The sequence below is a fragment of the Camelus ferus genome, chromosome 5, assembly GCF_009834535.1.
Source record: "Camelus ferus isolate YT-003-E chromosome 5, BCGSAC_Cfer_1.0, whole genome shotgun sequence".
Taxonomy (NCBI): Eukaryota; Metazoa; Chordata; class Mammalia; order Artiodactyla; family Camelidae; genus Camelus; species Camelus ferus.
Window position 1 is genome coordinate 36,679,649 of NC_045700.1, and position 18,398 is coordinate 36,698,046.

Below are 18,398 nucleotides of genomic sequence, written 5' to 3' on the forward strand. Positions count from 1 at the left end.
CTTGCTAACAGACATACGGAGAGTTTAATGCCCCGCTCTAGGCTAACAACTCTATATACACTTCGACGGGCCCAAAGAAATATAAGCTTGGGGGATGCCCCTGGGAAGAGGCCTTCCACAGCGCCTCTCCTGAAGGTAAGATCTTTCTGTTCCCATTTAGAGACAAGGAGTCTCTTCCACACGTGTTCACTGCAAACTGTCTCAATCCTTACTTTAGTTTATGTGACTATTTGTAGAAAAACAAACTTCAGAAAGTGGTTGCTTTTGGAAACCCAATGACCTCATTTTGGGCAGAAATGTACGTTCCCTGACAGACAGCACTGCCAGTCACTGATAATTCTTGCCGAAATAATGACTGATAAGTATGCTTAGCTTCACACACTTAGGTAGTTTTGAAAAATTCTACATGAGCAAATCCATATTTTAAATGCAGTAAGGAAACAGGATTTTAAAAGAAAACCTGCAAATGAAATCAGCAAATATTGTGCCCCAAATATACATGTACAACATTATGCTACATACACACTATGCTGCAAAGAGTACAGCTTCCAAATGCTTAGAGATATTAAATATTCTGGTTGGTAATGATAAACACACCCAAACAAAAAGTTAAAGAACTCAGCAATTAAGCAATGATTATAAATTATGAGGAATTCTTTTATAAAGAGAAATAAGTTAGTTGTTCAAAAAAAAAAACTGGTAACTTCAACGTGTGTCCTCAGTATCCCTCAAAAAAAAAAAAAAAACAAACAAGGAAGAAGTGAAAGAATAATAAAAGTGAGGCACCTCTAACAGAACATATGAGCATCTTTAAATTTTTGTGTAAGACTCAAGAAGCTTTGATGCTGCTTCACATTCTCACAGAACTACAGCTCTATAATGGCTTTCAAAACAAACTTACAAATGGCAAGAATCTCCCTGTTCTGAAGGACTGACTTAATAACCACAGGAACTCATTGCCATTCCAAGTCCCCAGAGGTAACCTGATGCCTTAATGGGTAGCAGTGCAATTCATCTCTTTCTGAATATATAAGGGCATTATTGCTTCTCCACACCACCACACACACACACACACACACGTCCTGTCTGAGATGTGGTCGATGGCAAACCATCACATCAAATTCTGCTCGAATGTAATGGCAGCAACTGCAGGAAAGGGAGATCAAACAGTTCATCTTCCTGGAAGAGGGAGACCTTCAACTTCAACTTCAACTTCCAGAGGGAAGGAAGAAAAGAAGAGAGGAGAGGATAGAGTTCTGTAGCCATTTGTGACAGCCTACCAGAAGTTTGGAGGGGAGGAAGGAAAAACAGACTTCAAGAAGTAAGGGAAGTACTTTCGGCTGGAATGACAGGTATGGACTTGTGCAAAGCAGGTCAGGGATGGGGCAGTTAGTTCCTCGAGGTCCATGAAGATTATGGCTGTAAACAGATGCATCTGTAGTCATTTACCTGTTTAAGCTACTTCTGTAAAGAAGTATCTTTTATGCAAGGTTAAAAACAACAAAGCATTTCCTTATATGTTAAGCACAACAGGGCCCACAGTGTAACACTTGTGTTATGAAAGCTAATGTGACCACGAGTGAGTCACAAAGCATTTTAGTTTTATTTTGGGTCCACCAGGGTGCCCAACTGATGGGTTTCACCCAAGATGAATGAATGTCTGGTACCAGGTTGTTATGGATTGAACTGTGTCCCCCCCTTCCCCACATACACTGAAGTCCTAATCCCCAGTATCTAAGAACGCAACCTTGTTTGGAGATAGGGTCTTTACAGAGATAATCAAGTTAAGATGAGGTCATTATGGTGGACTCTAGTATGAATGGTGTCCTTATAAAGATGGAAAATTTGGACACAGGGAGAACAAAGACCAGAGTTAGAAGAGTGGCCTGAACAGATCCTCCCCTAACATCTTTGGAGGGAGCACAGCCCTGCCAACACCTGAATCTTGGACTTCTATCTTCCAGAACTGTGAGAAAATACATTTCTTCTGTTTATGAACTCAGTTTATGGAACTCTGTTATGGCAGCTCTAGCAAACTAAGCCAAAAACATTTTTAAAGAAAAAAAATTAACATTTACTCCCAGGATGCTATTTCTATATTATCATGACTCTCTGTCTCCCCAATTCAGAATTATGGCCAAGCCTCAGGGATTCAAAATACCAAAATATGACCAAGGTAGTACTGATTACACAGATACATGAAGGAAGCCTCCCCAAATAGAACCAATCAAAGTATCTAGTCGAGACTGACTCTTTAATCCAAAACCTTTTGATCAAAGCTAAGAACTGGACCTACATTCACTTGGTTTTATTCTCTATCCACTGGATTTTGATGGTGCTAATAAGTAAAATTACTCTCTGGTTTGAGTGTCATCTTCTTTCAATTCCTTCTGTGCACCTTTTGGTAAAAGAGCCAATGAATAAAGGATTCCATGGACCAGGGGTCTGCAAAACATTGCCCAGAGGCCAAATCCTGCCTGCTACTTGCTTTCGTAAGTAAGGCTGACTGGAACACAGCCATGCCAGTTCACTGATGCATTATCTATGGCTGCATTCGAGCCAGAGGCAGTGCTAAGTAATTGTGACAGGGACCTCACGGCCTACAAAGCCTAAAATATTTACTATCTGGGCCTTCACAGAAAACCACATGCCAACACTAGCTATAGTCTATGAAATGTATGAGCAATTTTTATGTAAACCTTTATTGTTTCCCTTCATTGTCAACAATCCCAGCTCCACAAGTACTAGTTTCCAACCCTACTTCACACATTCGACTAGCAAACAGTGAAAAGAAGAGCCTCTTAAAAATGGAAACAGCATCTTTACTGCTTTAATTTCTCTTTACGCTGTCTAGTTTTTCCACCTTTTAGAGAATTAAACCAAATTTGGCAATGAATTAATACCAAGAATGTGGAAGATATACTTCCGTTTCTTCTCTACTCTGTTTTATACCCTAATAAGCAGATTAATACAGTCAATTAATGTAGCGTGACGCTAATGTGGCAATCAACACAATGACAAAATTGATCAGTCAACTGAGAATCTTGTTTCTATCCTGGAATCATATCAAATGCACCTGAAAGTCAAACAGCTAAATTCAGGTCAACTGGAGCATGAAAGCCACAGGTTAGACATGTTCTTACCATGCACTTCTTAAATATCTGTATGCCTTATGCCCTGACTCATTTCTACTTTATATCATTATTCAAAGCCCTGCTCCATAGCCCCTGTTTCACTAAAGGTTTCACTAATGAGAATAAGATCATTAATTTGTTATTCCCTTCAAGGCCTAACACAGTGCTTGGCCCATAGTGATCTCTAAAATCCTAGTTGAATGAATGATAATCCAAGTCGGATTTGGTTGAAAAAGTCCAAACTGCACTAGTAGTCAGGGTATGTGGGTTCTAGTCCTGGTTCTGTTACAAATAAACTGCGTGGTGTTGAAATATCTCACCTTTAAAATGAGTACTTAGAAAAGCTTCTCTCTTAAGGTGGGTTCAGCACTAATATTCTATGGTTCTTTTATGATACACATGATATGATAGACATTATTTCACATCACTTCCGCCAGAACACTAGCATCACATCACAGGATTCATTCAGGGTAAATTATCATGCTGTAGACACCAGAGAGAACCCGTGAGGGTCTCTTACAAGGACCCTCCCACTCTTCTTTAGATGAAACAACTAAGGACCTTTAAATACATTAAAAGAGAAATACTCCAAGTGAACTACCAATGCCTGAAATATCTTAATGGAAATAAAGGACAAGAAGCAGGTTATTCAGATTTTTAAAGCACACACAGCAGCATGTCCTAGAGAGGCCTTCAGCAAAGCAGGGCTGTCAAGTCTCAACTGTGGTTTCTTCTATACAGGAACTTAACCTAGAAACCACAGAGCAAATTTTGCATGCTGTAATAAATCAGGCGGGAAGGGGCTAACAATATGTAAATTTGTCTATCCACAGCCAATGAGGTGAAAAAGACAAAACAAATTTAGAGGCCAAAAGAATATTCATTAATAATTAGAACATGTGGACTTTCTAGATCACTGATATTTTAAACTAGATTGATTTCCCAAGCCAGTAATCTGGATTTCATAAATGCTTTAAGAAGCAATAAAATAGGTGAGAAAATTACCCTTAAAAGAGGAGAAATTAAAAACAAAACAGATGACAGCTGGCAGACTCTAATTTATTTTGTCTGAAAGTAACATGCAACATACCATCCTTAAGGACTTACTTGTTCAGAGAATTAAAACACACACACACACACACACAACCCGTCATATGAAAACACTAGTGCAAGGGTGTGCTGCAGTTGGAAAAGCCAAGACTCTGAAGGTAGGATGATGGGGCACTCAGGGTCAGAAGACCTAAGCTCTTCAAGCTGTTAGATTCTGAACAAATTGTTTAATTTCTCTGGATTTTAATTTCCTTAAGAGTAAATTAAAGTTGGTCTAGACCATCACTAAGGTTCCTTCCAACTTTAAAATGCAAAAGCTTCCTTTAAATAAGTGTTTCCTAAAGTGTTTCACAGGATACAGCTAGCAAACACTCTAGGTACCAGGATCAAGTAATTCTAGGAAACGATGAAATAGACAAGGTTGGACAAATGTCAGTACTGCAGGACTTCTCAGACTTTTTAATGCTGATTTACACTGTTAACTCTCTGAGACAGTAATATTATATACTATGCAGTGTTTCCCAAGTTTCTTTGAACACTGAATAGTTTAATTCCTGGAACACTTTCAACATTTAATAGAACCCTGAGTATCTTAGTGAACACAATTTGGGGAAAGCAGCTTTAAACCATAAACTTCATGAATTTAAAATCAGATGCTAAAGGGAACAAAACGCTCATGTCATAGTTGGAGGGCGCCCATTTCAGAAATCATAACACTCCTCTAGTGTTTACCTGTCACAAAGCACTTTATCTTACATTAACTCCTTGACGCTTCTTCACTCTAGGAAGTCAAGGACAAATGTAAGAATCATTTCTATGTATTAATGAGAACTGAGTTTCTCTTCTAGATCTTTCTCCTCACAAAGCATTTTCCCCTAAGGAAACAACGACTGCAATCTTCTACCACTATCACCATTTCGTGGCCCATCTTCCAAGATCCTCTCATGTAAAATGACTTGTTAGGAGACACTCCAAGGAAGCAGGGAAGCAGACGGAGCACCTGTGCCAGATAACATCAAGTGCTGTCACATCTGTGACTTCAGCGAATCATCTCAGTAACACTCATTAACTATTATACCTCATTTTGCCACTGAAGGCATCAAGACCCCAGAAGTTTAAGAAATGTGTCCACGGTTAATAGTTCCACATTCTTGTCTACCTTTCTTTAAAAGCAACTTAAGATGTTCTAAAATAGTTTGAAATAGTTTGATGGCATATTTTAAAACTTAACTTTGGCTGTGGTTCAGTTAAAAATATATATGTTAGTTTGGTGGGTGGTTCATGATTGAAATCTGTTTGAAATATGATTTGATTTACACAAATATTTTAACAGTGGTTACAGCGAGGTATAAATTATTCAAGAGCCACATCTTAATAATAATAAGCACCTGAGAAGTGCCGGCATGCCAGGCAGACACATGTATCATCTCACTGAAACCTCCCCAAAACTCTACGAGGTTAAGATCCTGGAACTACTACACCTTCAAGATCTTGACCATGGAAATTCCTTTCCGATCCCTCTCCTTCCCTCACTCCCAGAGACTTTTCTCTTTTATCTTATCAGAACCTGCAGGACCCTCCCTCCCTATTCTCCAACTTCATTATCTCTCTTGATTTCACCTGTCTCCCTAACCTTCCTAAGGATACTCTCAATTTTCATACCTAATCACTTACCAATGCCACACCCTACATAAACTCATTACCCGGATTCTTTCTCCCTTTTCTTGCTGGAAAAGAGTCAAAATTATCTTTCAACTCAGACCACTGAATTCCCAGGGGCCCTCACAACAGCTTACTCATCCTTCTACTCATCATCTCTATCTGAATGCTCACCAAATTCTGAGAGCAATTATTCCAAATCTTTTGTCACACTCTTTAGACCTAGAATTCCATTCTTTTTAAAAATCGTTAACAGACGACCTAGCCTCTTTACTAAAATGTAAGCTTTTAAAAGGTTGAGCTTCACTGGCCTCCTTACTCCTCCAAACATCTCTAGCATGACCAACCTTCTGATCTCACTGATGGGAAACTCACTCAGATCCTTTTCCTGTAAGACTAACCCTGCCTCAATCTTTCTTAAAAGAAAAACAAACAAACAAAAAACAATGACCTATTTCCAACTATTCTGTTTTCTAGTACCCTGCTCTACCTACAACCAGTCAGATACTAAGATAATCTTGCCTCAAGATTGTCTGAAGGGATTCCTTCCCTTAGACACCAGACTTTTCTAAAGACACACCCTCTTTACTCATGCACTCCTTAAACCTTTAGGAATGTGCTTTCTCCCACTTTTGCCCCTGCTCCCCTTCCCTGACCCACCACACACAAGCGACTCTATTAAAACTTCTGTTTCAAAGGCATTCAAAGATCTCCCAATGGATATTTCCAATAGCCTTGCACTCCACCTCTGTCTTTCTTGACCTCTAGGCAACACATAAAAGGGCTGACCAACCCATCTAGAAACTCTGTTTTTCTTGGGCTTCTGTGATACTCTGGTTCTCCCAACATTTTGCCATTCCTTTCGCCTCCTTTGCCAAAGGCTCTTCTTCCTCCATCCTACCATGGAATCCATGCTGCCGAGGTCTGTCCACTCTTCGGCACATCTTCTCTTCCGGAACTGCTTTCATCTATTCCCAATGCTCCACATGTTAAGTTTCAGGAGGTTTGGAGCTTCTTGCCCTGAGCTCCAGTTCTGTATTTCTTACTAGAAATTTCTGCCAGCAATTGGCAGGTGGGAAGGTGGTAATCTGTGAGTCACATGGCCGAATTAAAATGGCCAAACCAAGCTTATGGCCTTTCCTCAGAAGCTAATTTACTGTGGTAAGATGAATTCTCTAACCTCTTCACCACCATACCTGCCATCTTCCATACTCCTGTTGAAGTCTTTAGTACAACCAGTGCACCTGTAATACTACAGACGTTACAGATGACACGTACTATCAAGAAAGATCTGCTGTGCGAGTGCTCTACTCCAGAGAATGTGGAGATCCAGGCCAAACATGGAAATCCAAGCACCCACGTGACAGCCTCTACACGGAGTTTAAGACAATCCCGGGGGAGCAGTAAAAACAAAACAAAACAAAAATCATTTCCTGGATCCAAAGTGAGTTCTTAAAGTGGTTCACACTGGGTGCTACTAGGCTTTTAAGCTGGACAGTTCTTCCTTCTGCGACTGACATGGACACAGCATCCCTGGTGTCTGGGTTTTAGTGTAAGGTAGAATTTAGCACCCCTACCCCAATTAATTTTAACACCTAAAAAGTAGAAAATCCCTGTAAAAGAAAGGCTGGGTCCTTCCTTATGACTTAGCCCAGAGCAAGTAAGGATGCACAAACTTTTCGTTTTCCCAATCATCTGAGACTAGAGACCTAGGATTCTCTTTCACCAACACCCTCGCCTCCCCATCCAGTCAGTCACCAGCCAAATCTTGTCAATTCTCTCTGTACAGTAACTTGAATCCACCCTACCTAATACGGTCATACTGCCCTGCTCCATTTTACAGCTTTATTCCAACTGTGATAACATCTTTAAACCCAGGCTCTCCTCTTATCCACTTTAGCAAGCCTGACCCTATCCCCACCTCTGCCCTCCAACCTCTACCCTGCAGTCCAGCTCACCTGAATCACCCACTCTTCCCCTAAAAGAAAGCCCACATATTCTACCTTCAAATCTCTGCTGTAATATTCCTTTTGCCTAAAACGTTACCTCCATGATGCAACCTACGATCCCATCTCCCAGCTAGAAATCTTAGCATTATCTTTCTGTCGTCCTCCACCCTCTCCTTCCACATGCAGTCATAAAATCTTTTGGAGAACACAGATCCCTTTGGCAAAGGGATGAAAGCTATAAACCTCTCCCCAGGAAACAGTGAATATATGCAACATTTTACATATAATTTTAGGGGCTTTATGTACTCCAATGTCTACAAAATTTGATCGTTTCTCCTGTCCACAATTTAACTGCCTTCTTTTGGGTCCTCATCATCTCATAGCTGTTTAAGAGCTAGCTAACCTAATGGCTTCCCTGATCAGCCTCTCCCTAGGGAGCAACAGTGTATCCTCTGCGCACCACTGGTTTACTTCCCACAGAATGATGTCTGTTCCAAAAACTACTTATGCTACACACACAATAATTACTTAACTCAATGTCTGAGAGTCTCTGTTAAACTTTCAGTTAAACAAAAGAACACAACCACTCCCTCAAAGCTGGTGTTACATTTGACTTACAAAACTGAGAATATGGAGAACAAAAGTAGAGATGTTGTTTCTAGAATAGATGATTAGGTAGGGTTGGGTTGATCATAAATGGTCTTCCAAATGGGTGATTTTTTTAGGCAGGCTCCGAAGTGGAGAGACAAAGATCTTGTTTTAGAACAGAGGTGAAAGGAAATTCCAGGTGATGGGAATGACAGGAAGAAAAAAACGGGATATAAGAATTTGAAATAATACAAAACAACGAGGCTAGTATCTGCACGCAATCTACATGGCATCAGAACAATAAGACTAACAAATTTTGTCAAGTGGCACACCCACTAATAAAGTAGCTAACAAGGCAATACTGCCTTCCTTCTCTATTTCTCCCTCAGACCCCCCCACCTCTTCCTTCCTCCCTTCAGGCTCTCTCCTCTCCTTTCTCTCTGAAGTCTTGCAGCCTCTACAGAGCTCGCCGAAAACTCCCCTGATATACTGAAAATCCCCCTGGGTTACACAGTAACAACAGCTTCTAAAGTGAGGACATTATCTGTACTGTGTATTTCTTACAGAAACCTCCACTGTCCCAATACAAATTACAGCCGCCTGTAGGGAACCACCTCCCACTCCAATGCCCTTACAAGAAGCTACACTGAAAAGTGAGTATGTGATGAAGACAGTCATGAGTATTCATAATAAAATAAATCCAAAGGATTATGACAGAAGAAGAGCAGTCTCACTTTTTCACATTTAATACAGAAATTATATGTGGGAGAATTTGTGTCCACAAAACAGCTGTATTTAAATGCAGTTGTAAGTCAAATGAAAACAGGGAAAACAGTGGTAATTCCTCAATATTTAGAATACTTTCCTGAAAAGTAATCTAGCATATGAAATTCCACATATATATAGCTGCATTTCCCTCTCGCTGACTCAGATAAATTGGTGTCCTAAATACGTTTTTTTTAAAGTACGGAAGTTCTGTTTAGCATGTATAAAATAGGAAAATACTAGTTCATAAATATAAAGACTATCTGTCAGAAATAGGTGATTTCCAAAAATGTGATATAGGAGTTTGCAGTAAAAATGAGGACAAAAATTCGTAAATAGGAAAGGGCCGCATCTCAAAGCCCAGGCACAGAAACAGGTAGCACCTACATGCTACTCTGAAATGCTCAATAACTTGAATTCCTTGGGTTTCCACCCGCAATTTTTAATTAAAAATAATACAATTTTCTAGATTTTTTCCACTTGATCTTTTTCTTGATAACCAAAAGGCCATGTTCATATGGGGAACAAAGGGGACTAGGAGATTGAAAAATAAAGAGAAACATGTAAAAAATAAAGAAATCCTCATGTAAACAGAATCATGAAAAATAAGTCACTCATGATTCTACCTGCCGACAAAGGAAAACACTTGTTAATACTGTGGCATATTTCCTTTCAGTCTCTTTTTTTAAAATGCATTTTTGAGGCTGTATTGTACGCATAACTAACAAGTACAATCTTCTCTAGTTTACATTACTTTGTTTTGAAAGTTCATATGTTTCAATGAATGAAGTGGAGTCAAAATATATTCCTATATACTAGAGCACTACTCTGTTTAACACCAAGTGTTGTTGTGGCTGCTGCCATTTAATATGTGTTAAATTACAATAGCTACATTGATTCATTATTTTATTACAGAATTTAGTCTGCTCTGTTTAGTTTTTTCACCTCCTCCTAACTCCAGGAAAAGCTTTCTTCCTTCTCACGATATGTCTATCCTATTTTAAAATTTACCAAGCTTTTTAGAATGTATTAAGCAAAGCATTCTCTACAGACGCGAGTTTAAAAACAAACACCCACCAAACACCTACAGATGTCTAAGGAGGAAAAAAAAATGTTTATTTTTCTGAGTAAGGCAAAGATGACATCTTCGAAAACCAAATACACAAACAAGACATAGGAAAGAATTCAGGAAATCATGCATACACTAATAACTGAACCTGTCTTTTTTCAAGCAAATTAAAAGGTAGCATTTTTCATTAATGAGAGTGATGAATGCTCTTTTTTCCCCTTCTCCAGTCATCTATTTGCATAAAATAAAGAATAGAGGGTTGAAAGGCTTTCTTTCCCCAAAGAGAAGGCAAGCTCTGCTAACAAGACTAACAAGAGCCTAACACAGGAACAACTGTTGTAAAACATGGTGGGATGCTCTTTTCTACTTTTTGGGTCTTTTTTTTTTTTTAGTGTGGTTGAAAGTCTCATTTTCCAGCTCCAGATCCTTACCCTTTCGGAGGCTGCCCCCACTTTCTAAACATAGTCCATTCTTAGAGGCTGTGTGAAGGTCTCCTAGGATCACACAGAGCCTCCCAGGACCACCCGCTGTGGCTTGCTCTTTGGGGACATTAATAATAATAACACCTTAGAAGGATGAACAACAACCCTGTGGAGTGGGCACTATTATCTTTACTTAACAGAAACCAAGGCTTTGCGAGGTTACGTGAAAGAGCAGGCAAGTGATGGAGACAGAACTTAACCCAGGGTCTTTCAATTAGGTTAAGTGACAGTTAAAGAAGTTAACATGTGAAATCTGTATTACCAGGGCTCAAAGAATATGCTAAGAGGCAAGATTTTAAGTGGAAAACATGGGAATAATATGGCTTATAATTTATGATTTTTTAGTAACATGTTTTAAAAAGTGAGTTGGGTTCCCCAGAGATAGGGTTGTTGAACTTAGCAAATAAAAACACACAGTACCACGCAATATTTGGGATGTACTTACACTAAAACATTACTCGTTTATCTGAAATTCCAATTTTACTTGTCCTGTAGGTTATCTGACAACCCTAGAGCAAAGGCCTTTACGGAACAACAACAACAACAAAAAGAACACTAATAAACTACAGAGCTGCAATTCCCAGAGCTGAACTCTGGGATGCTGTGTGTGCCACATGTCTTCGGGAGGCCAAGTAAAGGGAAGTGCAGTGGGGCTACAGCTGTTCTTGACTGAGCTTCCTTCTCTTTTTCCTGGTAGCAGACACAGCCTGTGGCTCCAGAGACCCAGCTTTCACCAACTAGGCCATTTAAATTCGCTGCCTCAAAATTCCTGACCCTCTTCTACTTTATGTGGATGTTGTGAAGATTAAATATAGCCGAGGCTGGGAGGGGATATATGTATCTTTATTTATTTATTGGCAGAGTGCTTTGGAAATGTATTCCCAGAAACTTGCACAAGACAGATTCCACCCCCCCAACCCATCTCCAAGAAAAAGCTCGAAAAGTATTACCAATGTATGGTGAGCCCAGCTGACGGCAGTCTCTAAAAGGAAGGAAAGAACAAAAACGAGAAACACATTCAAAACCTGAAGCAAACTATGGAAAATGTAATGAGAGGCCAAAAGGGATGCCCAGCGGAAAAACTGGATGATCACTGACGGCAAATTCTGTACTTTTCAAATGGCTCTGGGTCTGTATTTAAAACAGTTACCTTGACTCATAAGCAGTACTGAATAACAAACACACTGAGATAGCCTAACACAAAAACAGGACAAGATCTTATTAGGCATACCAATTTAATTTTCTGCTAATTTCCCCTAAACCACCAATCTCTGTGGCTTGAGTATGTTTACCTTCCTTTAAAAAGCGACACACTGGAACTGCCTCAGACACTGTTCATTTAAACACTTCTTTGAACAACTTTAATCTTCAAATTTTAACAAAACCCAATCTACTACACATAAATTGCTGTGAACAGAAACTGCTTGAAGAGGATTAATCAACAGCTTTGTATGTCATCCTCTAACAAGGCCAAACACTGAATCACTGTTGAATTCTTCACGTGCAGCTACACCCAGTTAATCTTCAAGAAAGCAGCAAACTATGTAAATCTATTTAAACTGGGGAGATAAGTACTTCACTCATCAAAAGTTAGCAACATTTAACAAGTACAGCTATTAGCTGGCAAGATCATTTGTAAAGAAACACACACACAAATGCCGTATTCACCCCACCTACCCCCAAAGACCCCACTGCAAACCACTATGATATATTACTTAGAAAAAAAGTACTTGCTACACGCCTCACTTTATAAAAAGTATGACACAACTGAGTCAAGAAAGAAGTTCCAAAATGGAAGTAAGGAAACATGAAGGGAGTAGCTAATAAAAGAATTAAAAATAAAATGGAAATACTCATTTTTCTATATTTAAAGGCTTTTCAGCACAAAGCACTTTTTCTTTTGAAACACACTAAAATATTTTTACAGCTACAAAAGTCCAAATAAATGGTTTTCGTTTTGGTGGTAGGGGTGTCTTCATACAATCAGACTGGATTTGCTTAAGGAATACCTTGTATCTGGAAGTCACAGTCAACAAAAAGAGGACATGTATGTTTCTCCACTAAGATTTGAACCAACAATCTTTGTCTGGATACTGCCTCCAGGGTTATCACTCGACACAAGGCATCTCACTTTGACCTGAGCCAAGCAGGTATATTTCTAATGTGCTCACAGGCCTGTGATGCAGGAAAAGCCTGTTTATCCTAGATGATGCCAGAGATCAGTGTTCCCTGATGCCCTGGATACACTACGTGGGGCAGGAGGGGGACAAGCACCACCCACCTTTGCTTTAACTGAAACTGGCTGACTCCTCTACTTGTGAAATGCCAAGTTTTAAGAAGAAATTGTACAATCATTCCATAAAGCAATCCTCTGACATCAATGCTGCTTCCAAATATCACAAACCCACCATCCATACCATCAGTATAACTCATCCTTCACCTCCAACCTCACAACCTCCAACTCCCTCCCCTACAAAAAGGTGGGAGGAATCCCTAAGCCTTAAACCGGACTTCTGAGACCAGAAGGGTGATGGGTGGTGATACCAAGGAGCTCTGTAAAAGCAGTCATTGAAATGTGCATGTAATAAACAAGCAGCTGTAGTTTGGTGGTTTTTAAGAGCCTGACTGCCAGGGTTCAAATCCTGGCTCTGCACTTGTGAGAGGGAGTACAGACTGGGCAAGTTAGTTAATCTATGCCTCAGTTTTCTTAACTGTAAAATGGAGTTATTATTGTCTGCTTCATAGGACTGTCAAGGTGACTAAACGAGTTAATCTACCTAAAGCACTTAGAACAGCTACTGGCAGGCAGTAAGGTACTCAGTGATGGTTTGCCACTACTAATTTATATGTAAAATACAAGTGTTATTCCGAGTAATTTTTTTCCAAAGGTGATTTTTAAGTATTCCTCACATTCAGTATTTTCCTCAGGCAAATGATCTGAAGTCAGCTCTAAACAGCTGATTACATATCTCTAGATTAAAATAGGTGCATTATACAGCTAAAATTTACCTATTCTTTCATCAAAATGAACAAACTAATGTGAACTGAAAGGTGCAAGTTTAACATCACAAAATCTTAGAAAAAGCATTAATTAGATTTCCCATTTAGACTAAGCCAGGATGAGATCACAAAGTCACTCATGGTAACCAGGTCCCCGCGCTGGAAGTGTGCTTTCCCAGTGAATGGCTAAATACTAACAAAAGAAACCTTTGACTCAAATACCACTGGTACCCGGGGTCTTGTGTCTGTATAATGCCTACACATTCATTTCTTTCTTCGCCTATAGAAAAAAGAAACTCTGTTTGTTTTTCTGATTCAGTCAGCCCTTTTAGTCTCTGAATCTAAGGAGAGCCCAGTGAAAAGAAGAGCATCTTATCAGCGTGCTCCAGACCGGCAGGCTGTCCCCCTCCACACACAAAACCTCCAGCCCCTCACAGCAAAAGGCCTCACCCTCAGAGCTTTTCCCCCATTTCAGAGCTAACACCCCGCCGGGTTTTGACAACAAATAAATGAATACACAAGGCCCTTACATAATTAGCCATCTTTTCAGGTAGAGGGAGGTGGATGGGGGAGGAGGGTTCAGGAGAATATTTATTGTAAATTGGCTTCATTTATGAAGTTGGTGTAAGTGTACTGGATCTGAGGGCATTTATTTTAAATGAGGCCACATGAAGAGAGTTTAGAGATGCCTGCTTCTGAACCTTCACAATTTTAGCATACACTCCAGCCAAGTCACAAACACAGATTTTCAAAAAAATCTTAATTAAAGGAAAAGGCTTTCTTCAGCCATGTAAAACTTCATGGACTCAGATAGCAAGGGCACAGATCTGGTGTGTTTACTGTCTTTTTAAGGGAAATCTAACAAGTAAAAGAACCAAAGACCAGAAAATGATACTTTGAGAAAATGAGCACTCCTTTCAGATATACTTATGCTAAGATACCCCACTAAAATGACTTTGAGAACAAAAAGGACTAAACATAATCAATAATCCTGTGAACGCCTTCAGGAAAGTCACCAGGCATCACTGTCATCTGTCATGATCTTAACAGAGCCATGGTCTGCATGGAAGGATACAGTTTGCTTGTATCATAATTGGGATAATAACTTAATTGATTTGTCTCAGTGGCTAAGGATGTACACAAGAGATTTATTATGGAAGAAAAATATCTGCAATCGTGCTTTTGTTTTCTCAACAAGCATCTTGCCACTGACCTCTAAATCAGTTTAACCTTTTCGAAACGGACTTGAACATTTTTTACATAATTTAAAGCTAGGTTTTGTTATTGCTGCTGCTGAAAGGCTCTGTGAGATTTATCACAACATGGCTTCAGTAACCTTCTTTTAAAAACAAAGATGAAAAACAAAGCAAAAGGCCACGACTGTAAGATCCCAGCTCCACTCCTTTTCCCAGCAGGGGATTTTGATCTAACCACTGAAGTGCCTTTGGAGTTCAGTCTGTTAAAAAATGTATGAAACGGTATTAAAATAGGAAAAAGCATGTGTATGACTCAGGCTTATCCAAGTATCTCTGCAACTAGGATGTCACAGAATTTCCCTGTGCTACTGAAAATTGAAAACCTTGAGAAAGTGACAGTAGAAGTTCCTGTTTCTTTTTCTTTTTTTTTTAAAAATATATAAATGGGAGGGGGAGCGCGCGCGCGAACGCACACACACACACACACACACACACACACACAAATTGGTCTTCCGGGTTTCGTACGAATCAGGCAGGTTCTTTGAGGTTTCAAGTGAAGATTGTTGCAACCCAATGTTACGACTCATTATCGTACTCTTTCACACACAAAGGTTTCCGGAAAAAACCCAAACTTGTTGCAGAGCTGGGCGAAGCCCCCGGCCCGGCGCGCTCCAGCTCTCGCCTCCCCGCCGCCCCTTCCTCCGCGTCCCGCCCGGCCCGGCCGACAGGGGCGAGGGCATCTCCCCGGCTAAGGTCACCGGCCCGAGCCGTCCCCGTGGGCCGCCTCCTGCGAAACAAGGTCACCGCCCAGCCCAGTCCCTCCGAGGAGGACAGCGGAGTCCGGCCGAGCGCGGCCGCCCTTTGTAAAGCGGGGCCGCCGGCCTCCGCGAGACATCCCCGCCGCCGCCTCACCTGCTTGCGATAGGGCGTCCTGCAGCTGCTGCTGCCCCCGGGGTTGCCGCTGCTGCTGGGGAAGATCATCGCGGCGGGCGCGGGCGGCGGGCGCGGGCGCGGGGCAGCCTCGCCGCGAGGGGGAGGGCGCAGGGAGGGGGCCGGCCGGGGCCGCGGCCGCTCTGGGAACTCCCTCTCGCCGCGCGGCGGCGGCCGGCGGGGGCTGCAGCTCCGGGCTGACTTCTCCGCCCTCGACCTCCGGACTCGCCTAAAAGTGCGGCGCGGCAGCGTCGGGTGGGACTCGGGCAGCTCGGGCGGCCGCCGCCCTGCGTGCCATGGACGGGAGTTCGCGCGCGGAGCTGGCGGCGCCGCGACTCTCCGGGCGGCAGCGGAGGAGCAGCGCCGCCGCGTCCCCACCTACCGCGGCCTCAACCACCGCCCCGAGAGCGCGCCGGCCGGGGGCGGGGAGGCGGCCGCGCACCGCCTCGCGCCGCGCCCAGGCCCACCCGCGCCTCCCCGCCCTCCTGCCCGGCGCCGCGCCCGCCGCCCTGCCGGCCGGCCGGCCCCCAGGCGCTCCCTCCCGGGCTCGGAGCCGGGGCGGGGGCCTCGCGGCCCGGGAGCCGCCGGCGCCCCCGCTCCGGTGCAATGGTTGGGTCTGGCTCCCCGCGTGCCGCACATTCCTTGGAGTAGCCACCCCCCTCCTCTTTTCCTTTTTTCCCCTCGGCTCTTGGCCTCAGCACCAGCAGCAGCTTTGCACCCCTGCTCGAAGCCCCTTTTAAGGGCACCGCTTCGGAGAATCACTCTAACACCTGGGTAGGAAGCAAACTGGTCCCAGGTTTTCTCTCTTTCCTTTCATCCTCCCAAACTATCCCCCACCCCCACCCCCTCCACTCTCCCAGGAAAGGTGCGGGCAATCACTCCTACTTCAGGGAACAAACCAGCCTTCTGTCAAACCTCTGCAACCCCCTGTTCCTCCGATTCACAAGCTACAATTTCAGCAGAGAAATCAAGTCTGCACTCCCCACCCCCTCCCCGCAAAAACGCACGGTAAAGTTCGTACTTCATTGCTATGCCGGAGTTAGCAAGCTTACCCTTAAGATGCCGGTATCAAAGAGCGAAAATTATTTAAAGCCATCAGTTTGGTAAGCCTTCCAGAAAACTGTTGTAATAAGAGTGTGATCCTTCTATATGTTAATTATCAGATGCGACACACAAATGTGTTCTATTGAAGGGACACAGAAACTGCAAAAAAAAAAAAAAGGGGGGGGGACAAAGGGAGGAGATGGTTTCCTTTGTTTTCAGTTCAAATTATCTGCGGCGCTTCAAGATGCCCTTTTTCTGGATTACCTTCGCGTTCGTTAGTGTATCAAGCCCAGAACCTGTGCGATGCAGGCCTTCGCGGCAAGTCCCACAGGCACAGCCGCGTCCTACGGATGGGCCACTGGGGCAGTTGGCCTATTCAGCTGTGAGTATTGCAGGGTTATATGACCGCGGTAAGCGGTAAATATTACAGTGTTCCTCCTTGGCCTCTGGCCTTTAACACCTTCCTGGAAAGGGCCATCTGCCATGATAATGAAAAATCCTAACTTGTCTAAGATGTGAAGGCACTCAACTTCTGGCTGCCAGCAGGAAAACACAGGGTCCCCTATGGAAACCGAGTCTTCTAGCAAAGCTGTGACCATTCAAGGGTTTTTCCAGCAACGAGAAACTGAAAAATGTCCATCCTAGATAGCTTTCCTACTGCTGACCTCAGGAGCCACCTCCATAGTCCAAGGGGCTCCCAACATTCTCCAGCAAAAGTGATAAGAACTATCAAGTCTCACCTAATTAAAAACAACCATATATACAAGGTATTCCTATAATTCCTAATTCTTTTCATTAAAAAAAAGCAGCAGCAGCAGCAAACTTGCCCTAGGCACAATACTAGGTACACAATGGGCAAGTAAGAACTTGTTAGATAAAATTCACAGAAACATATCTGTTCTTTAAAATGATTTAATAAAAACAACAACTAACATTCAGCTGTGTGTCAATATATATGCTAGAACTATTTCAGGCTACTCCATGCATTTCCAATTATTTTGGCTGCCCTTTTGCTGATAACCTTTTACCACAAGTTATCAACCACAAGTATAAAATACAAGGTTGTAGGTAGAACTATTCAAGCCATAGATGCCTTTTCCTGAGAACTTAATGCCCAAGACCCCAGCAGTTCAAACCTGTCATTTATGGAAAAAATTCCATGTACAACCTCAGTTGTCATGACTGGTCTCTTAGGAAACCACAATCTAAACCACAAAAGAACAGCATAGATTAATTTTTCTATGGCTCTGCTCTAAGGTCAGGATACTTTGGATACTGAGCTATTCCAGAGTGCAAAGACTTGATTTGATACCCTGTAACACTTTTACAGGGTAAGACAAGATTTTAAGTGATAATAAAATTTAACTTAGAATACAAAAACAATTCTAATTCTTGAAGCTAAAATATACTAAGAATACTAAAAATATTAAAAGGACTCTTTTTAAGAATACAAATGATATCTAAATATCAACAAAATAAAGTGTTCTATACGGTGAGTGACATAAAAAGAGCGAACACTAAGGTATACATTT

General features: G+C 41.9%; 1 protein-coding gene across 6 annotated transcripts in view; it reads right to left on the reverse strand.

Moving 5' to 3' along the window:
* The window catches only part of RBMS1 (RNA binding motif single stranded interacting protein 1), a 205,780-nt gene that overhangs the window by 108,369 nt on the left and 79,013 nt on the right, over positions 1-18,398 (reverse strand). Inside the window, exon 1 of one of the 6 annotated variants that reach the window (XM_032479557.1) lies at positions 15,805-16,203. The exons of 3 other annotated variants lie outside the window; for them this stretch is intronic. In XM_032479557.1, the coding sequence (XP_032335448.1) occupies positions 15,805-15,873 (69 nt within the window). In that variant the 5' untranslated portion in view covers positions 15,874-16,203. Of the gene's footprint in view, positions 1-15,804; positions 16,204-18,398 lie in introns of those variants that run through there. 2 more of the 6 variants (XM_032479559.1, XM_032479560.1) reach the window with 2 other exon arrangements.